Here is a 19,001-nt window from a genome sequence, read left to right on the forward strand (position 1 = left end):
TTATTTGTATATATAATAACTTGGACTTTTTTTATTGTGCTTTAGGTGAAAGTTTACAGCTCAAGTTATTTTCTCATACAAGAATTTATACACGCATCGTTAAGTGACCCTAGTTGCTATCCCTATAATGTGACCCCACATTCCTTCTTTCCACCCCAGATTTCCTGTGTCCTTTCATCCAGCTCCTATCCCTTTCTGCCTTCTCATCTCACCTCCAGACAGGAGCTACCCATTTAATCTCATGTATCTACCTGAGCTAAGAAACGCTCTCTTCACGAGTATTTTATGCCTTATAGACCAGTCTATTCTTTGTCTGAAGAGTTGGCTTCTAGAATGGCTTTAGTTCTGGGTTAACAGAGAGTCTGGGGGCCATGCCTTCTGGGGTTTCTCCAGTCTCAGTCAGACCATTAAGTCTGGTGTTTTTACTAGAATTTGAGCTCTGCACTCCACTTTTCTCCTGCTCTGTCAGGGACTCCGTTGTGTTCCCTGTCAAGGCAGTCAGTGGTGGCAGCTGGGCACCATCTAGTTCTGGTCTCAGGCTGATGGAGTCTCTGGTTTATGTGGCCCCATTTGTCTCTTGGACTAATATTTTCCTTGTGTCTTTGGTGTTCATTCTCTTTTGCTCCAGGTAGGTTGGGACCAATTGACACATCTTAGATGACCGCCTGCTAGCTTTTAAGACCCCAGACACCACTCACCGAAGAAACTTGCACAATTTTTAAAAGTAAAGATTTAAAAAAAGACAAATGATCATCTTCCTTTTGGATGCTTCTGGTCTAACACTGTATGATACAGATGTCTGTTACTGATGAATAATAAGTAAGAGGCAGTCTCAGTGCCCCTTTTTTTGGTTTAAGGGTTTTTAGAAAACATTTAAAATGTATTAAATGTAATACCACCTCTAATGACAACAAATTTTTATAACATTCATAGCAAATATTTGAAACCATAAGATTATTCCTCTCAGTGTTTCTCAACCCTTTTAAAATAGCAGGCATTTTCTGTTTATTTTAGAAAACAGTAGTTTTTATCACTTTCTAAATATAAAATTAAATTAGAGGAAAATATTTAGTTATTTGTTTTAGTTTCTAGTTCAAAAATTTATATACAGATTGTTTTGTGACATTGGTTGTAGTCCCCTCGATGTGTCAGCACTCTCCCCCTTTCTACCCTGGGTTCCCCACGTCCATTCCTCCAGTGAAAAAAATTTTTTTACCTGACCTGCCCCACTTGGAGATTATTGAAAATCTCTAGTCTACCTTGAAAATTCCACTTTAAATTACCATAGTGTAACAGTATGAGTACTGTCATCTCGTCAGTTTGTCATATTGTGGCGGCTTATGTGTTGCTGTTATGCTGGAAGCTATGCCACTGGTATTTCAGATACCATCAAGGTCACCCATGGTGGTCAGGTTTCAACAGAGCTCCCAGTCTAAGACAGACTAGTAAGAAGGACTTGGTGATCTACTTCTAAGAAAAAAAATTGGCCAGTGAAAACCTTATGAATAAAAATAGCAGTGATTGTGAGGATGGCACAGGACTAGACAGTGCTTCCTTTTGTTGTACATAGGGTCACCATGAATCAGAACTGATTCGACAGCACCTAACAACTACAACAACACTATCAGAAAATGGGTATTCTTATTTTTACCATTGTCTCTAATTATTATTCATAGTACCAAGTATGTAAACTCTAATTGTGTTATATTTATTACAAAATTCAGAAATGTATATAAATCCATAAAAATAAATTTTCATCCTAAAAAAATAAAATTGCATTTTTAATCTGTCCTAAAATAAAAACTCAGTGTGTATACATATATTGATGCCTAAGATTATAATCCGTTTATTTAGTGTCTCATTAAACTTCCGTAAAAGAATTTAAATAACTAGCAGCTCTATTCTAGTATTACAAGATGACGGTGATTCTCTGGTTCACATTTATAAAAATTCTGATCATAAGGTATTGTTATTTTCATAATAGACCTTGGATTGAGGCTCATACTATTAATTTATTATAGCATATACTGGAGACCTGGTGGTGTAGTGGTTAAGAGCTCCGGTGCTAACCAAAAAGTTAACAGTTCAAGTCTTGCAGCCGCTCCTTGAAAACCCTATGGGACAGTTCTGCTCTGTCCTGTAGGGTCGCTATGAGTCAGAATTGACCCAACGGCACCTAACAACAGTAGCAATACTAAATGTAATCAGTATTTTGCCCTATACTTGAAATGCTGTTTTTCTTTCTACAGCCTGCACCAGCATGGACTACTTTTAGAGTTGGCCTCTTTTGTGGAATATTCATTGTATTGAATGTTACCCTTGTGCTTGCCGGTAAGTAGTTTAAATTTTGAATAAATTTATTCTTAGTTTAATATGGCTGTGTTGTATTCTGTCCCTCTGTAAGGAGTTAGGCATGCAGCTACCAAATCTATTGAAAGAGGCATCTGTCAGGACTGAGTTTTTTGTTGTTATTAATGAGTTGGGTTTTTTGTTTGTTTTGTTTTTTCCTTTGGGTATGTTATTGTTAGGTGCCATTGAGTTGGTTCCAACTCATAGAGATTGTATGTACAGCAGAACAAAACACTGCACCCATTGTCGCAGCTACTGTATCAATTCATCTGATTGAGGGTCTTCTTCTTTTTTGTTGACCCTCTACTTTACCAAGCATAATGTTCTTCTCCAGGGACTGGTCCCTCCTGACAGCATGTGCAAAGTATGTGAGACAAAGTCTCACCATCCTCACTTCTAAGGAGCATTCTGGCTGTATTTCTTGAAAGACAAATTTGTTCGCTCTTCTGGGAGTCCATGGTATATTCAATTTTCTTTGCCAACACCACAATTCAAAGGCATCAATTCTTCTTCAGTCTTTGTTATTCATTGTCCAACTTTCGAGTGCATATGAGGTGATTGAAAATACCATGGCTTGGATCAGGCTGACCTTAATCCTCAAAGTGTCGTCTTCACTTTTTTTTTTTTTTTTTAATGTGCTTTAAGTGAAAGTTTACAAATCAAGTCAGTCTCTCATACAAAAATTTATATATACCTTGCTAAAAAAAAAAAAAATTTTTTTTATATACTCCTAACTGCTCTACCCCTAATGAGACAGTCCACTCCTCCCCTCCACTCTCCCTTTTCATGTCCAGTCCATGAGCTTCTGACACCCTCTGCCCTTTCATTTCCCCTCCAGATAGAAGATGCCAACATAGTCTCAAGTGTCTACTTGATCCAAGAAGCTCATTCTTCACCAGCATCTTTTTCTAGCCCATCATACAGTCCAATCCCTGTCTTAAGAGTTGGCTTTGGGAGTGGTTCCTGTCTTGGGCTAACAGAAGGTCTGGGGGGCATGACCACCGGAGTCCTTCTAGTCTCAGTCGGACCCTTAAGTCAGGTCTTTTTACAAGAATTTGCGGTCTGCATCCCATTGCTTTCCTGCTCCCTCAGGAGTTCTCTGTTGTGTACTCTGTCAGGGCAGTCATCGGTTGTTGTAGCTGGGCAGCAGCTAGTTCTTCTGGTCTCAGGCTGATGTAGTCTGGTTTATGTGGCCCTTTCTGTCTCTTGTGTCCTTGGTGTTCTTCATTCTCCTTTGGTCCAGGTGGGTTGAGACCAATTGATGGATCTTAGATGGCCGCTTGCTAGCGTTTAAGACCCCAGATGCCACTCTCCGAAGTGTGATGCAGAATGTTTTCTTAATAGATTTTGTTATGCCAGTTAACTTAGATGTCCCCTGAAACCATGATCTCCAAACCCCTGTCCCTGCTACGCTGGCCTTCGAAGCATTCAGTTTATTGAGGTAACTTCTTTGCTTTTGGTTTAGTCCAGTTGTGCTGACCTCTCCCGTATTGCGCGTTGTCTTTTCCATCACCTAAAGTAGTTCTTATCTACTATCTAATTAGTGAATACACCTCTGTCTCCCTCCCCCCCTCCACCCTCTCGTAACCATCAAAGAATATTTTCTCCTCTGTTTAAACTATTTCTTGAGTTCTTATGATAGTTGTCTCATACAATATTTGTCCTTTTACAACTGACTAATTTCACTCAGCATAATGCCTTCCATGTTGTGAAATGTTTCATAGATTCCTCACTGGTCTTTATCGATGCATAGTATTCCATTGTGTGAATATACCGTAATTTATTTATCCATTCATCCATTAATGGGCACCTTGGTTGCTTCCATGTTTTTGCTATTGTAAACAGTGCTGCAGTGAACATGGGTGTGCATATATCTGTTTGTATAAAGGCTCTTATTTCTCTAGGATGTATTCCAAGAAGTAGGATTGCTGGATCATCATCTTCACTTTTTAACGCGTTAAGGAGACTTTTTGCAGCAGATGTGCCCAATGCAATAACATCATTTGATTTCTCGACTGCTGCTTCCATGGGCATTGATTGTGAATCCAAGCAAAATAAAAACTTGACATCTTGAGTCTTTTCTCTGTTTATTATGATGTTGCTTATTGGACCAGTTGTGAGGATTTTTGTTTTCTTTTTTTTTTTTATACCTGTGGGTATAGTTATCCCTTAAAACATTGCTAGTTTATGGCTTTTTATTTGCCATCACTTTCCAGTTTTTATATACCCATTCTTCAAACTTTTTTAGAGTTTAGTTATCAGAAACCTCAGCTCCTTTGATCACATGAGAGTAAATAGGATGTTATGTAAAATTCATGCACTAAAGTTCATGTACTTGATTCGTTAGAGAGCCTTTCACATCCTTTCCAGAACCTGTTTACAGTTACCTTGCATATAGTTTTAAGAAGCTTGGTTATATAATTTTCTGTTTTATAGAAGATAAAAATGAGAGAGGGGGAGGATTGCTAGAAGCAAGTGCACTGCCAACACCAAGAAATTATATAACAGCAAAGGAGCCGTCATCTTACTAAACTTACCATTAGAATTTGACATACTTCTAAGCAAAATTTGACCTTGTTGATCACTCCTTCTTGGAACACTTCTCTTCTCTTGGTTTTGCTGAGAAAACGACACTTTGCTGGGTTTCCTGTTAAACTTCATTAGGCAGTTTTTTCCTTTGCTAGCTTCTCTTTTCTTTGTGATGTCTAAATGTTGAGGACTGTCTCTTCATCTACATTTATTGCCTGCCTAGGCAACCTAATCAAGTCTATCACTATTAATACTATCTATATGGTTTTATGGAAACCCTGGTGGCATAGTGGTTAAGTGCTACGGCTGCTAACCAAAGGGTCAGCAGTTCAAATCCACCAGGCGCTCCTTGGAAACTCTATGGGGCAGTTCTACTCTGTCCTATAGTGTCACTATGAGTCGGAATCGACTTGACGGCACTGGGTTTGGTTTTTTGGATATGCTTTTATTGTTGTTGTTGTTGTTGTTAGTTGCCATCGATAATGATTCCCAAATATATATCATCTCTCCCCTGAGTGATATCTGATTGGATGTCCAGTAGGCATCTCAACCTTACATGAACAAAAGAATCCTTGATTTTTACCTCCAAATGTGTTCTCTCTTCCATATGGCATCACTTTTCATCTAGTTTCTCAGGCCAGAAACCTTTGGCCTCTCTTTTCCTTCACACACAATCTCCATTCTGTCAGCAAATCCTTTTGCTCTACCTTCTAAATATGTTCTAAGTCTGACCACTTCTCACCACCTCCATCAGTGCCATCGTAGTCTAAGCAGCCATTTCTTGCTTAATATACCGTAGCCTTGTACACTTGTTTCTTTCCATCTACTGCTGCCTCCTTGTAACCACTGGTATCTTTTTTTTTTTTTTTTAATGTAACTTAGATCATGTCACTCTCCTACTCAAAATCCATTAATAGCTTCAAATTACTTACCATGGCCTGGAAGGTACTACAGGATCTGACTCCTGTCAGCCTTTTTGACTTTATATCCTATCACCCTCCCTCACATGAGGTTTCACTCTCTCCTCCTACACTTGGGAGTTACCGTTCCCTGAATACACCAAGCTCATTCCCAGCTAAAAGTCTTTGCAGTTGCCTACAAGTCTCTTCCCCAAGATGTCTACATGGCTTACTCCCTCACTTCATACAGGTCTCTCTTCAGGTGCCGCCTCCTCAGCAAGACCTTCCCTGATTACCCTACCCTAAAATAGCCTGTTTTATCCCTTTGGCCTATGTTAGTTTTCTTCTGAACACTTATAATTATGCTACATTATATTACATATTTCCCACACATGTCTGTCGGTTCGTCGAACTGTGGGGGCTTGCATGTTGCTATGATGCTGTTAGCTATGCCACCGATATTCATACACCAGCAGAGTCACCCATGGAGAACAGGTTTCAGCTGAGCTTCCAGACTAAGACAGACTAGGAAGAAGGACTTGGCAGTCTGCTTCTGAAAAGAATTAGCCAGTGAAAACCTTATGAATAGCAGCAGAACTTTGTCTGATATGGTACAGGAAGATGAGCCCCCCAGGTTGGAAGGCACTCAAAAGACAGCTGGGGAAGAGCTGCCTCCTCACAATAGAGTTGACCTTAATGACGTGGATGGAGTAAAGCTTTTGGGACCTTCCTTTGCTGATGTGGCATGACTCAAAATGAGAAGAAACAGCTGCAAACATCCATTAATAATCGGAATCTGGAATGTATGAAGTATGAATCTAGGAAAATTGGAAATCATCAAAAATGAAATGGAACACATAAACATCAATATCCTAGGCATTAGTGAGCTGAAATGGACTGGTATTGGCCATTTTGAATCAGACAGTCATGTAGTCTACTATGCTGGGAATGACAACTTGAAGAGGAATAGTGTTGCATTCATCATCAAAAAGAACGTTTCAGGATCTATCCTGAAGTACAGTGCTTTCTGTGATAGGATAATATCCATATGCCTACAAGGAAGACCAGTTAATACAACTGTTGTTCAAATTTACGCACCAACCACTAGGGCCAAAAATGAAGAAATTGAAGATTTTAATCAGCTTCTGCAGTCTGAAATTGATCAAACTTGCAATGTGAAAGTTAGAAACGAAGAAGGATTGGTAATTGGAAAATATAGCCTTGGTGATAGAAACAAATGCTGGAGATCAAATGATAGAATTTTGCAAGACCAACGACGTCTTCATTGCAAATACCTTTTTTCGCCAGTATAAACAGTGACTATATACATGGACCTCACCAGAGGGAACAAACTGGAATCAAATTGACTACATCTGTGGAAAGAGAGGATGGAAAAGCTCAATATCATCAGTCAGAACAAGGCCAGGGGCCGACTGTGGAACAGACCATCAGTTGCTCATATGCAAGTTCAAGCTGAAAGTGAAGAAAATCAGAGCAAGTCCACAGGAGCCAAACTACGACCTTGAGTATATCCCACCTGAATTTAGAGACTATCTCAAGAATAGATTTGACGCCTTAAACAATAATGACCAAAGACCAGACGAGTTGTGGAATGACATCAAGGACATCATCCATGAAGAAAGCAAGAGGTCATTGAAAAGACAGGAAAGAAAGAAAAAACCAAGATGGATGTCAGAGGAGACTCTGAAACTTGCTCTCTAACGTCGAGCAGCTAAAGCAAAAGGAAGAAATGATGAAGTAAAAGAACTGAACAGAATATTTTAAAGGGCGTCTCGAGAAGACAAAGTGTGAAGTATTATAATGACATGTGCAAAGAGCTGGAAATAAAAAAACCCAAAAGGGAAGAACACAGTCGGCATTTCTTAAGCTGAAAGAACTAAAGAAAAATTTAAGCCTCAAGTTACAGTTGCTAAGCATTCTATGGGGAAGATATTAAACGATGCAGAAAGCATCAAAAGAAGATGGAAGGAATACACAGAGTCATTATACCAAAAAGAATTAGTCAACGTTCAACCATTTCAAGAGGTAGCATATGATCAGGAACCGATGGTACCGAAGGAAGAAGTCCAACCTGCACTTGAAGGCATTGGCGAAAAACAAGGCTTCAGGAATTGTTGGAATAGCAATTGAGATGTTTCAACAAGCGGATGCAGCACTGGAAGTGCTTACTTGTCTGTGCCAAGAAATACGGAAGACAGCTTCCTGGCCAACTAACTGGAAGAGATCCATATTTATGCCCATTCCCAAAAAAGGTGATCCAAGTGAATGTGGAAATTATCGAACAATATCACACACAAGCAAAATTTTGCTGAAGATCATTCAAAAGCAGCTGCAGCAGTATGTGGACAGGGAACTGCTAGAAATTCAGGCCAGATTCAGAAGAGGACGTGGAACCAGGAATATCATTGCTGATGTCAGATGGATCCTGGCTAAAAGCAGAGATACTACAAGGATGTTTACCTGTGTTTTATTGACTGTGCAAAGGCATTTGACTGGGTGAATCGTAACAAATTATGGATATCATTGCAAAGAATGGGAATTCCAGGACACTTAACGGCGCCCATGAGGAACCTGTACATAGATCAAGAGACAGTTGTTTGGACACAACAAGGGGATACCGTGTGGAAGGACGTGCATCAGGGTTGTATCCTTTGACCATACCTATTCAATCTGTATGCTGAGCAAATAATCCGAGAAGCTGGACTGTAGAAGAAGAACGGGGCATCAGGATTGGAGGAAGACTCATTAACAACCTGGGTTATGCAGATGACACAACCTTCCTTGCTGAAACTGAAGAAGACTTGAAGCACTACTAATGAAGATCCCAGACCACAGCATTCAGTATGGATTACATCTCAGCATAAAGAAAACAAAAATCCTCACAACTGGTCCAATAAGCAACATCATGATAAATGGAGAAAAGGTGGAAGTTGTCAAGGATTTCATTTTACTTGGATCCACAGTCAACACCCACAGAAGCAGCAGTCAAGAAATCAAAAAACACATTGCATTGGGCAAATCTGCTGCAAAGGACCTCTTTAAAGTGTTGAAAAGCAAAGATGTCACCTTGAAGACTAAGGTGCACCTGACCCAAGCCATGGTATTTTCAATTCACATCATATGCATGTGAAAGCCAGACAATGAATAAGGAAGACCAAAGAAGAATTGACGCCTTTGAATTGTGGTGTTGGCAAAGAATATTGAATATACTATGGACTGCCAAAAGAACGAACAAATCTGTCTTCGAAGAAGTACAACCAGAATGCTCCTTAGAAGCGAGGATGCCAACACTGCATCTTACATACTTAGGACATGTTGTCAGAGGGATCAGTCCCTGGAGAAGGACATCATGCTTGATAAAATACAGGGTTGGTGGAAAACAGGAAGACCCTCAACAAGGTGGATTGACTGCAACAGTGGGCTCAAGCGTAAAACAATTGTAAGGATGGTGCAGGATTGGGCAGTGTTTTGTTCTGTTGTGCATGGGGTCACTCGGAGTCGGAACCAACTCGATGGCACCTAACAACAACAACATATTATATATTACATATTTATTTGTTTTCTTGTTACCTGTTTTCCCACTGAATGTAGGCTTCTTAATGCCTGGGCTTTTGTCTCTCCTGTTTACTGTTGTATCCCCAGCACCTAGTACCTAAGACATAATAGAGACTCAAAAAATATTGGTGGAAGTTTGAATGGTTGGAAGAGAAGGAGAGAGCGAAAATTAAATGATATACAAAACACACACACATATAAAAAGACAAATACAAATCTTAAAAGGTTCTTGCAATTGAGGACTTTAAAGGCAAGTAATCCTGATATACCTCAAGAGTCTGTTTTTTTATTTTAAAAAATAAAACCATTGCTGTCGAGCCAATTCCAAACAGGACAATAATTATGTTTATGAGGATAATGGTATCGTTATAAAGGATTAAGTTCTGCTCAATGAAATCTGCGAAGTAATGATTTAGGAACAGATGTTACTGTATAAGTATCCGTTATATTGTTTTGAACTTTTAGTAGTCATGATAGTGCTTGAACAAAGGTTTGTATCATTGCCACATTTACTAGAGTGTGAGTTGCTCAGTTGGAAGGACAATGTCTTTTTCATTTTTGTATTTCATGTTCTTCACACACTGCCAGCACATAGCAAATATTCAAGAAATAATGTGTTGAATTCAGTATTCTTCATAAACATTCATCTTAATTAAGATTGTCAGTTGTACAGTTGGGTTATGAAATTGTAACCCGAGTTCTTATGACCTTAGAGACCATATATGTACTTTACCTTTTAACAGTGTTTTTTTCATTTTGTATTTTTAGAGTTCTTCCCACCCATTACTAAAAATAAAGTAATTATGTCTACTATAAGTTCATGATTTGATATAGATGATATTTATGTTATTTTATAATTTTATATATCAGATTATAAATGATGATTTAAATTTTTGATTATAAAGGAACCTGGTTGCACAGTGGTTAAGCTTTTGGCTGCTAACCAGAAGGTCTTTGGTTCGAACCCACCAGCCTCTCCACGGGAGAAAGATGTGGCAGTCTGGTTTCCTAAAGACTACAGCCTAGGAAACCCTATGGGGCAGTTCTACCCTGTCCTTTACGGTAGCTATGAGTCGGAATTGACTAGGCGACAACGAGTATTTTTTTTTAATTCTCGTTTTATTTTTTTTAGGCTGTTGCAGTCTACTTATATAGAATCCGCGGAAATACTACAATAAAAAATGTAGAGCTAGGATTATCAAGCCGGCTATTGAGGAAAGAACACTGGCTTGGATTCCAAAGGCCTGCCTGGGTTTTAGCCCCAGGTCCACTGTTAGTTGTTTTCATTTTAAGAACATCACTTAACTTCTCTGAAACAGTATCCTCATCTTTTATATGAGCTTATACCTTAAATTTACTTACAGAGTTGTTTTAGAATTTATTATTGATTTATCCATTCATTCAACAAGTTCGTTTTATGTCTCACAATTATGTTTGATGCCCGTGAGTGTTAATACAGATAAATGAATCCTTTCCCTTATGAAACTTATTATTATGCCAGCGAGATGAAGACATACCTTAAAAGCAATAATAATACACCACAAGATAGAAAGTGTTGAATGTTCCAAATGAACAAGTGATTACTTTTAAATGAGAACATCAGGGAAGACTGTGGAAGAAATGGTACTTAAACTGGACATTGGTAGAATGGAAGGCATTCCAAGAGAAGGAGACAGATGAGCAAAGAGATTTAGTTGGCTGATGGGAGAGGGAGTGTTGGAGGGAGGGAGTGGTTTGTTGTTTGTTTTAACTCATGAGCATTTGAGGTTTTTCTTTAGTAAATGTAGACTGCGTTTTGATGAGACAGTCTGATTTGTTTTTTGAGTATGTGTGGTTTATACATTTAGTGTTATGCATTATGCCCTCCCACCTCAGAGCCCTTCTTTGATCTTTGTGTGTGTTTGTTGAGGATGCGGGGGGCGGGGGGGTGACTAATGTAGTTTAAAAGCCAGCTGTCTCTCCTTTTTTATCTCCCAGCGGGTGCTAGAAAGATAAGTGTTGAGAGTCAGAGAGAAACACAACAGTAGTAATGCATGTACAAGCATGATTCTTTTCTTCAGATATTCTCATCAAAAAATAATGTGCATAATTAGTTTCTCAAGGGAACACAACTTGCTGTTTAAATACTTGTCTGAAAATCACGTATTCCAGATATTTCATTTCCTGAAGATGAAAAATTGCTTGTGCAATTTTACCCTCAGGGTTTTTGTTGTTGTTGTTTCACGTCCCTTACAGATTACTAGTAGCTTTTACTGCAAGTAATCTGATACAGTAACAACACACCTTATTTCACTTACTGGTTTAACAGAGGTCAAAAAGTTTGACCATTTACAGTGAATTTGAGGGTGTGAAATAGCAGGCACTTCTGCACTAGTGGTAAGAGTTTTTGTTGCAATCCCTTTGGAAGATAATTTGGCAATGTATGTAAAAATTATAAATATAGCCCCTTTGACTAAGGTATTTTATCTCTAGAAATTTATCTACAAATCCGGTTGTACTTGGATACATACATACACATATGTAAAAAGGGTATTCATTGCCACTTTGTTTACAAGAGCAAAATCCTACCGATTAGAGTGGCCTTGATAGAAAAAAAACAGAAAACAGTAGGTGCTGGCAAGGTTATGGAGGAACTGGAACCCTCGTCCATTGCTGGTAGAAATGTCAAATGGTACAGTCACTGGAAAAGCTTGGTGGTTCCTCAAAAAGTTGAACATAGAACTACTCTATGGCCTAGAAATACCAATCCTACCTAGGTATATATGCAGAAGAAGTAAAGGCAGGATTGTAAACAGAAACCTGTACACCAGCTTTCATTGCATCACTTTTCACAACAGCCAAAAGGTGGGACAACTTCTATCTAGTTGCAGAACATTTTCATCATTTCAAAGGAAACCCTGTGCCCATTAAGCAATTACTCTGTACTCCTCGCCTTCCCCACTCCCGAAAACCATCTGTTTTCTTTCTGTATGGATTTAGCTATTCCAGATATTTCATTTAAATAGAAGTATCCTTTATACAGTATATGACTCTCTGTGTCTGGCTTATTTCACTTGGCGTAATGTTTTCAAGGTTCATCCCCATGTAGCATGTATCGTGTTGGAAAAGTGAGAAAGCAGTCCATCACATGGCCTTCTAGCCGCCTCCTGGACCACCTAATCAGAGCCTTGGGCCTGGAACATTCCCCGATAATGGAGGCTGGGAACTGAGCCTCCTTCTGTCCTAGTTTCTTCTTCCGTATTGGGGAGAGCCCCTCCCTGTTCTGGGTAAACATTCTGCTTATTGCTTATGCACGTGTGTTATATAACACCTGGCCAACCCATTTCTGTATCTGTTCCTGAGATTGAGTTTATGTATATATCGAAAAGATCCCTCTTTGGCAGCACAAGAGGGATGCATGAACACCATCATCCTTGTGTTGACTGCTGGAGGGGTATGAACCACTGGCTGTAGGAGACCAACACCTGCTATTAAAACTGGCCTTGCTCCGTATCTTCTCTGTGTAAATAAAGCATTGTTTCATCCAGTACCTGTACATAAGTCGTATCTTTCCTGGTGACCTCAGACCTTGACTTGACAGTTTGGCACAACAGTCAACATATCAGAACTTCATTTCTGTTTATGACTAGTGTTCTATTGTATGTATATACATTGATTTGTTTATCCGTTCTTCTATTGAGGGATGTTTGGGTTGTTTCTACCTTTTGGCTATTGTGAATACTGCTGCTAAAAATATCCACGTACATGTATCTGAGTAGATGTTTTCAGTTTTTTGTTTTGTGGGAGGAAGTATATATCTAGGAGTGTAATTGTTGGGTCATGTAGTAATTCTGGGTCCCTGGGTACCACATACAGTTAAATGCTCGACTGCCAGCCCAAAGGTTGACAGTTCGAACTCACCTAGAGGTGCCTGGGAAGACAGGCCTGGCCATCTGCTTCCAAAAGGTCACGACCTGGAAAACCCTATTGAGCACTTCTACCCATGTGTGCATGGGGTCGCCGTGAGTCAGAATCAACTCGACAGCAACTAACAACAACAGCATGGTATTCTGTCTTTTAACTTTTTGAAGAACTGTTTTCCACAGAGGCTGCAGCATTTTATATTCTCACCAGCAATGTGCAAGGATTCCAGTTTTTTCACATCCTCACCAACACTTGTTATATTTCCTTTATCTGATAATAGCCATCTGAGTGGGCGTGAAGTGGTATCTCATTGTGGTTTTGATTTGCCTTCCCCTAATGACTAATGGAGGAACCCTGTTGGTGCAGTGGTTAAGTGCTTGGTTGCTAACCAAAAGTTTGGTGGTTCAAACCCACTAGCTGCTCCTTAAGAGAAAGATTTGGCAGTCTGCTTCTGTAAAGATTACAGCCTTGGAAACCCTATGAGAAAGTTCTATTCTGTCATAATGATGTTGAGCATTTTCTTAATGGGCTTACTGGCAGCCATTTGTATATCTTTTTTGGAGAAGTATCTCAAGTCCTTTTTCTAGTTTTTCATTGGGTTGTCTGTCTTCTTGGTGTCATGTATATATTCTGGGTATTAAACCCTTATTAGATATACGGTTACAAGATACTTTCTCCCATCCTATAAATTATCTCTTACTTTCTTGATAAAGTCCTTTGATACACTATAGCCTTTAATTTTGATAAAGTACAATTTATCTGTTTTCATTTTGTGGCTTGTGCTTTTGGTATCATGTTAAGAATCCATTGCCAAGTCCAAGGTCATAAAAATTTACTCCTAGATTTTCTTATAAGAGTATTATAGTTTTAGCTCTTATATTTAGGTAGTTTTTCCATTTTGAACTCATTCTATGTATGGTGTGAGGTAGGGGTTCAGCTTCATTCTTTTGCATGTTGAAGTAGGGTCGCTGTGAGTTGGAATCATCGGCACTCGATTATCAGGTTGTCCCAGCACCATTTATTGAAGAGACCATTCTTTTTTCATTGAGTTGTCTTGGCGTTTGTTGAAAATCAGTTGGCCATGGATGTGTGGGTTTATTTCTTGATTCTCAGTTCCATTCAGTTGTTCTATAAGTCTGTCTTTATACCAGTACCACACTGTTTGATTACTGTAGCTTTGTAGTAAGTTTTGAAAAGGGAAGTGTGAGTTCTCCAACTTTGTCCTTCTTGTACAAGATTGTTTTTCCTGTTTGAGACTCCTTTCAATCCATGTGAATTTGAGAATCAACTGCAAAAAAAAAAAAAAAAAGCCGTTAGCATTTTGATAGAGATTACTTTGAACCTGTAGATAGATTCTGATAGTATTGTCGTTTTAACATTGTTAAGTCTTCCAATCCAGGAATACAAGATGTCTGTCCATTTATTTAGGTCTTCTTTAATTTCCTTCAGCAGCGTTTTGTAATTTTCATTGTACAAATGTTCCACCTCTTTGGTTAGATTTATTCCTAGTTATTTTATTCTTTTGGATGCTCTTGTAAATGAAATTATTTTCTTAATTTTGTTTTCCCATTGTTTGTTACTGGTATATGAACACCACTGATTTTTGTGTGTTGACCTTGTACTTGTGTCTTTGCTGAATTTGTTTATTGGCTCTATTCTTTTTATGGATTCTTAGGTGTATAATATATCTATGATCTTTGCTTAGGAATCAAGATGTAAAACCATACATAATTTTTAATGTATAACCTCCTAACTAATCTTCTTCCTTACTTGTTCCCCTGCATTTCACTTGTCACGTAACAACTAGAATAACCTTGTAAATCATTGATCAGGTCATGTCACTTGCCTGCAAAACTTTCCATTGGCTTCCTACATCAAAGTAAAAGCTTATGTCTTGACAGAATCCTACAAGGCCCTACCCTATCTGCCTCTGGCCAACTCTACCACTTTACCTCTCACTTATTCCAATCATAGTGGCCTTGCCCTTCTTGCTACTTCAGGAACACACCAAACTCATACTTATTCCAGGGCTCTTTGTACTTTCCCTCCACCTAGAGCCCTATTGGAGCCCTGCTGGTGCAGTGGTTAAGCATTCGGCTGCTAACCAAAAGATTGGCAGTTCACATCCACCAGCCACTACTTGGAAACCTTATGGGGCAGTTCTCCTCCCTCCTGTAGGGTTGCTGTGAGTTGGAATCAACTCAATGGCAATGGGTTTGGTTTTTTTTTTTAAGAGCCCTCTTCTCTCAGATATTCACATGGTCTGCTCTCTTATTTTCTTAAGGTCTCTGCAAATGTCATCTCCTGAGAGGTCTCCCTTGACTACCCTACCTGAAATTTAATATCACTCTTTGTCACCTTACCATAATTTATTTCCCTTCAAAGCACTTATCACTATCAGATCTACAGGATAGAAATTTCTGGAAGACAAGTATTTTGTCTTTGTTCTCTATTGAATCCTGAGCTTTTAGAATAGTGTCATGTAGAATACCGAAAACCCAAACCCGTTGCTGTCGAGTTCATTCTGACTCATAGCAACCCTGTCAGGCAGAGTAGAACTGCCCCATAGGGTTTCCAAGGAGCAACTAGTGCATTCAAATTGCCAACCTTTTGGTTAGCAGCTGTAGTTCTTAACCACTGCACCACCAGGGTTCTGTTGTGTATAATAGACATCTAATAAATAACAACAGATGAACGAACAAATGAATTTGGAAGAAAAAGACAGTAATATCTACTAAATAATGGGCCAAGCATTGTGTTAGGCATTTGATATATGTCCGCATTTAGTCTTAACAAACTTCTAAGAACAGACATTATCCCCATTGATCAACAAGGAAACTGAGATATAGAAAAAATAAACAATTTGCCCCGGTATAACTAGAATTTGAAGTTTGGTATATAGTATTTGACTCCAAAGCAAAGTCTTTTTCTACCCTGTTGTTTTTAAACTGCCATCGATACTATAGAAAACTTGAAGATAATTTAAATTAAGTATATTTCCAAGTCCATATATAATTCAAATGAGTGATACTAACAGTAAAATTATACTTATTTGGAAAACAGGGAAATCACTAGGCCAAATTGAAGTGTTTGGCACATAAACCAAAAACCCATTTCTGTCAAGTTGATTCTGACTCATAGCATCCCTATAGGACAGAGTAGAACTGCCCCATAGGATTTTTAAGGGGCAGCTGCTGGGTTCAAACTGTTGACCTTTTGGTTAGCAGCTGAGCTCTTAACCACTGTGCCACCAGGGCTCCATTTGGCACATAAAAAAAAAAAAAATAGTATACTCAAAATCAAAGATACTGATTCAGTAAATTTTTGAACAGCTAAGGATTTGGCTCTTAAATAATAAGTAGAATTTGAATTGGTAGAGAGGAAAAGCAAGGCCATTTTAGATACAGAGCAACATAAACAAATATCAAAAAGTAAACTTGTTAAAAGGATAATCAGAGTCATCTGGAGCTGGGAATTAATATTTTGGGGCCCTGTGAAATAAGTTTGAGGAAAGCGAGTTGGACATCCAATTGTGAAGAACTTGAATGCCAGGCTATGATATTTGAATATTACAATTATTGGAGAGCTAGAGAATAAATAATGATACTGAACCTTTGTATGGGCAATAAAATATAGTGGTTAAGAGTATAGACTTGGAAACAAAAGTGTCTACTTTGAAATCCTGGCTCTGCGCTATGCTAGCTCAGTAACCATGAGCAGATTACTTAACCCCTCTGTGTTTCAGGTTCCTCATCAATCAAACAGAGATACATTTTTAACTCATAGAGCCATTGTGAGGATTAAATGGATTAATGTGTGTAAAAATACTTAGAATGATGCTTAGCGCATAGTAAGCATTAATTTAAAAAAGGTATAAATATTAACTTTTGTCACTTACATAACATTTAAGTTATTTCACATAGCTTCCCTGTGTACTGTTTCTTTTAATTTTCACAACTCTGAGATAGGTATTATGTTCTGTAGCCTGCTTAATGATGGTTAAAAACTAAGCCAAAGAAGTGTGTCATGGCAGAAATCCCCAGCTGCCAGAACTAATCTTATAATTCTAAGTCATTTTACCATGATTTTGTAATCTAAGAAACTAATGGAACGATGGAATGACTTGGAAAAAGGAAGTTTTAGGAAAATTATTCTGATGTAATTCTGCAGAGTAAAATGAAGACATGAAAAAGCCAGGAGTCAGGGTTATCAGGCTCATGAAGTAATCTAGGTTTAGATTTTATTTATTAAAAACTCCTATGCCAGGGTTATATCATTGAGAATGAGAAGATAATTAAAGGAGACATTATTACGAATTTTATAACTAACCAATAAATTAATGTTCTTTCAGCTGTATTTAAACTTGAAACAGATAGAAGTGTGTGGCCCCTGATAAGAATATATCGGGGTGGCTTTCTTCTGATCGAATTCCTTTTTCTACTGGGCATCAACACATATGGTTGGCGACAGGCTGGAGTAAATCATGTGCTCATCTTTGAACTTAATCCAAGAAGCAATTTGTCCCATCAGCATCTCTTTGAGGTAACCAAAACAAGACATAAAGTGTACAAATGTAGTTTGCATTAGCTATATAAAGCTGGTTTCCTGGATATTGGAATCCATCTTCTACTTGAAGAGCATTATTGACTTAATAATTAAACATTTTCTTACCATTGTTTTATTAAAGATACTTTTGAGTAATGCTAAAAATAAATATAACAATTTTCTTTTTTTGTCTTCCCCATCCTTCACCAGATTGCTGGATTCCTTGGAATACTGTGGTGCCTGAGCCTTCTGGCATGCTTCTTTGCTCCAATTAGTGTCATCCCCACATATGTATATCCACTTGCCCTTTATGGATTTATGATTTTCTTTCTTATCAACCCCACCAAAACTTTCTATTATAAATCCCGGTTTTGGCTGCTTAAACTGCTGGTAAGTCCAGAAATTTCTGTACCATTTTTAGAATAATATATTCGTCATTGGCTAGAATGAAGCCAAAGCTGCTGGGTTGCACATCAAAAGGCACCATTTACATTGTAGTCTATGTGGATGGTGCAGCAGCTCCAGAGGCAACAAATACAGTGTGACCCATACCTCTGAGCTATAGTGGTGACTCCATGGCCCTGGAAAAGCACTCATGCATTTCTTCCTCCCAAAATGGAGTGTAAAGTGGCCAGGTGTTGAAATGACTTTGCAAATTGTAATCATTTATTACCTCATTATATAGATTATTTAACTACCTACAATAATATGTAGAACATTATCAGTTTTCTTTTCTTAAAAAAATGGTAAAACTAGTGTTATTTTCCTGTTGAATTTAGGTGAGGAGTCAACCAAACATTTTTGTTCCATGAAATATTGGTTCTCTAAAAGCAGTAGGAATGTCTTATCAGATCACCATCCTTAATTTGGGAAACCGACTTTGATTCTTGTTTATAATAAGAAATTTCTTTTCGTCTTCTACTTTACCTGTTTCTTAATGAACCCAAATCGTACAGTCTGAGCATGAGGATATAGAATTTCCAGCAAAAGCGGTAGCTGTATTTTTTATGATAGCATAAATATAGGTGTGGGGCGGGGGACTTCTGCTTACTCTTAAACTGGTTTTACTCTGAAAATCAACTGGGAATGTTTTCATATAATTGTTCCTTAGATTATCGATTACAACTAACAATAAAGATTGGTGATTATATTTACCAATTTATGCACCAAATTAAAAACCGAACCAATTACCGTCAATTC

At 38.3% G+C, this 19,001-nt stretch overlaps 1 protein-coding gene across 1 annotated transcript in view; it reads left to right on the top strand.

The window, feature by feature from the left end:
- XPR1 (xenotropic and polytropic retrovirus receptor 1) overlaps positions 1 to 19,001 on the top strand; it is a 257,077-nt gene that overhangs the window by 199,798 nt on the left and 38,278 nt on the right. Inside the window, exons 7-9 of the mRNA XM_049868482.1 lie at positions 2,250 to 2,331; positions 17,608 to 17,798; positions 18,012 to 18,191. Coding sequence (XP_049724439.1) covers positions 2,250 to 2,331; positions 17,608 to 17,798; positions 18,012 to 18,191 — 453 coding nt within the window. The remainder of the gene's footprint in view (positions 1 to 2,249; positions 2,332 to 17,607; positions 17,799 to 18,011; positions 18,192 to 19,001) is intronic.

Source organism: Elephas maximus, chromosome 24, assembly GCF_024166365.1.
Source record: "Elephas maximus indicus isolate mEleMax1 chromosome 24, mEleMax1 primary haplotype, whole genome shotgun sequence".
Lineage (NCBI taxonomy): Eukaryota > Metazoa > Chordata > Mammalia > Proboscidea > Elephantidae > Elephas > Elephas maximus.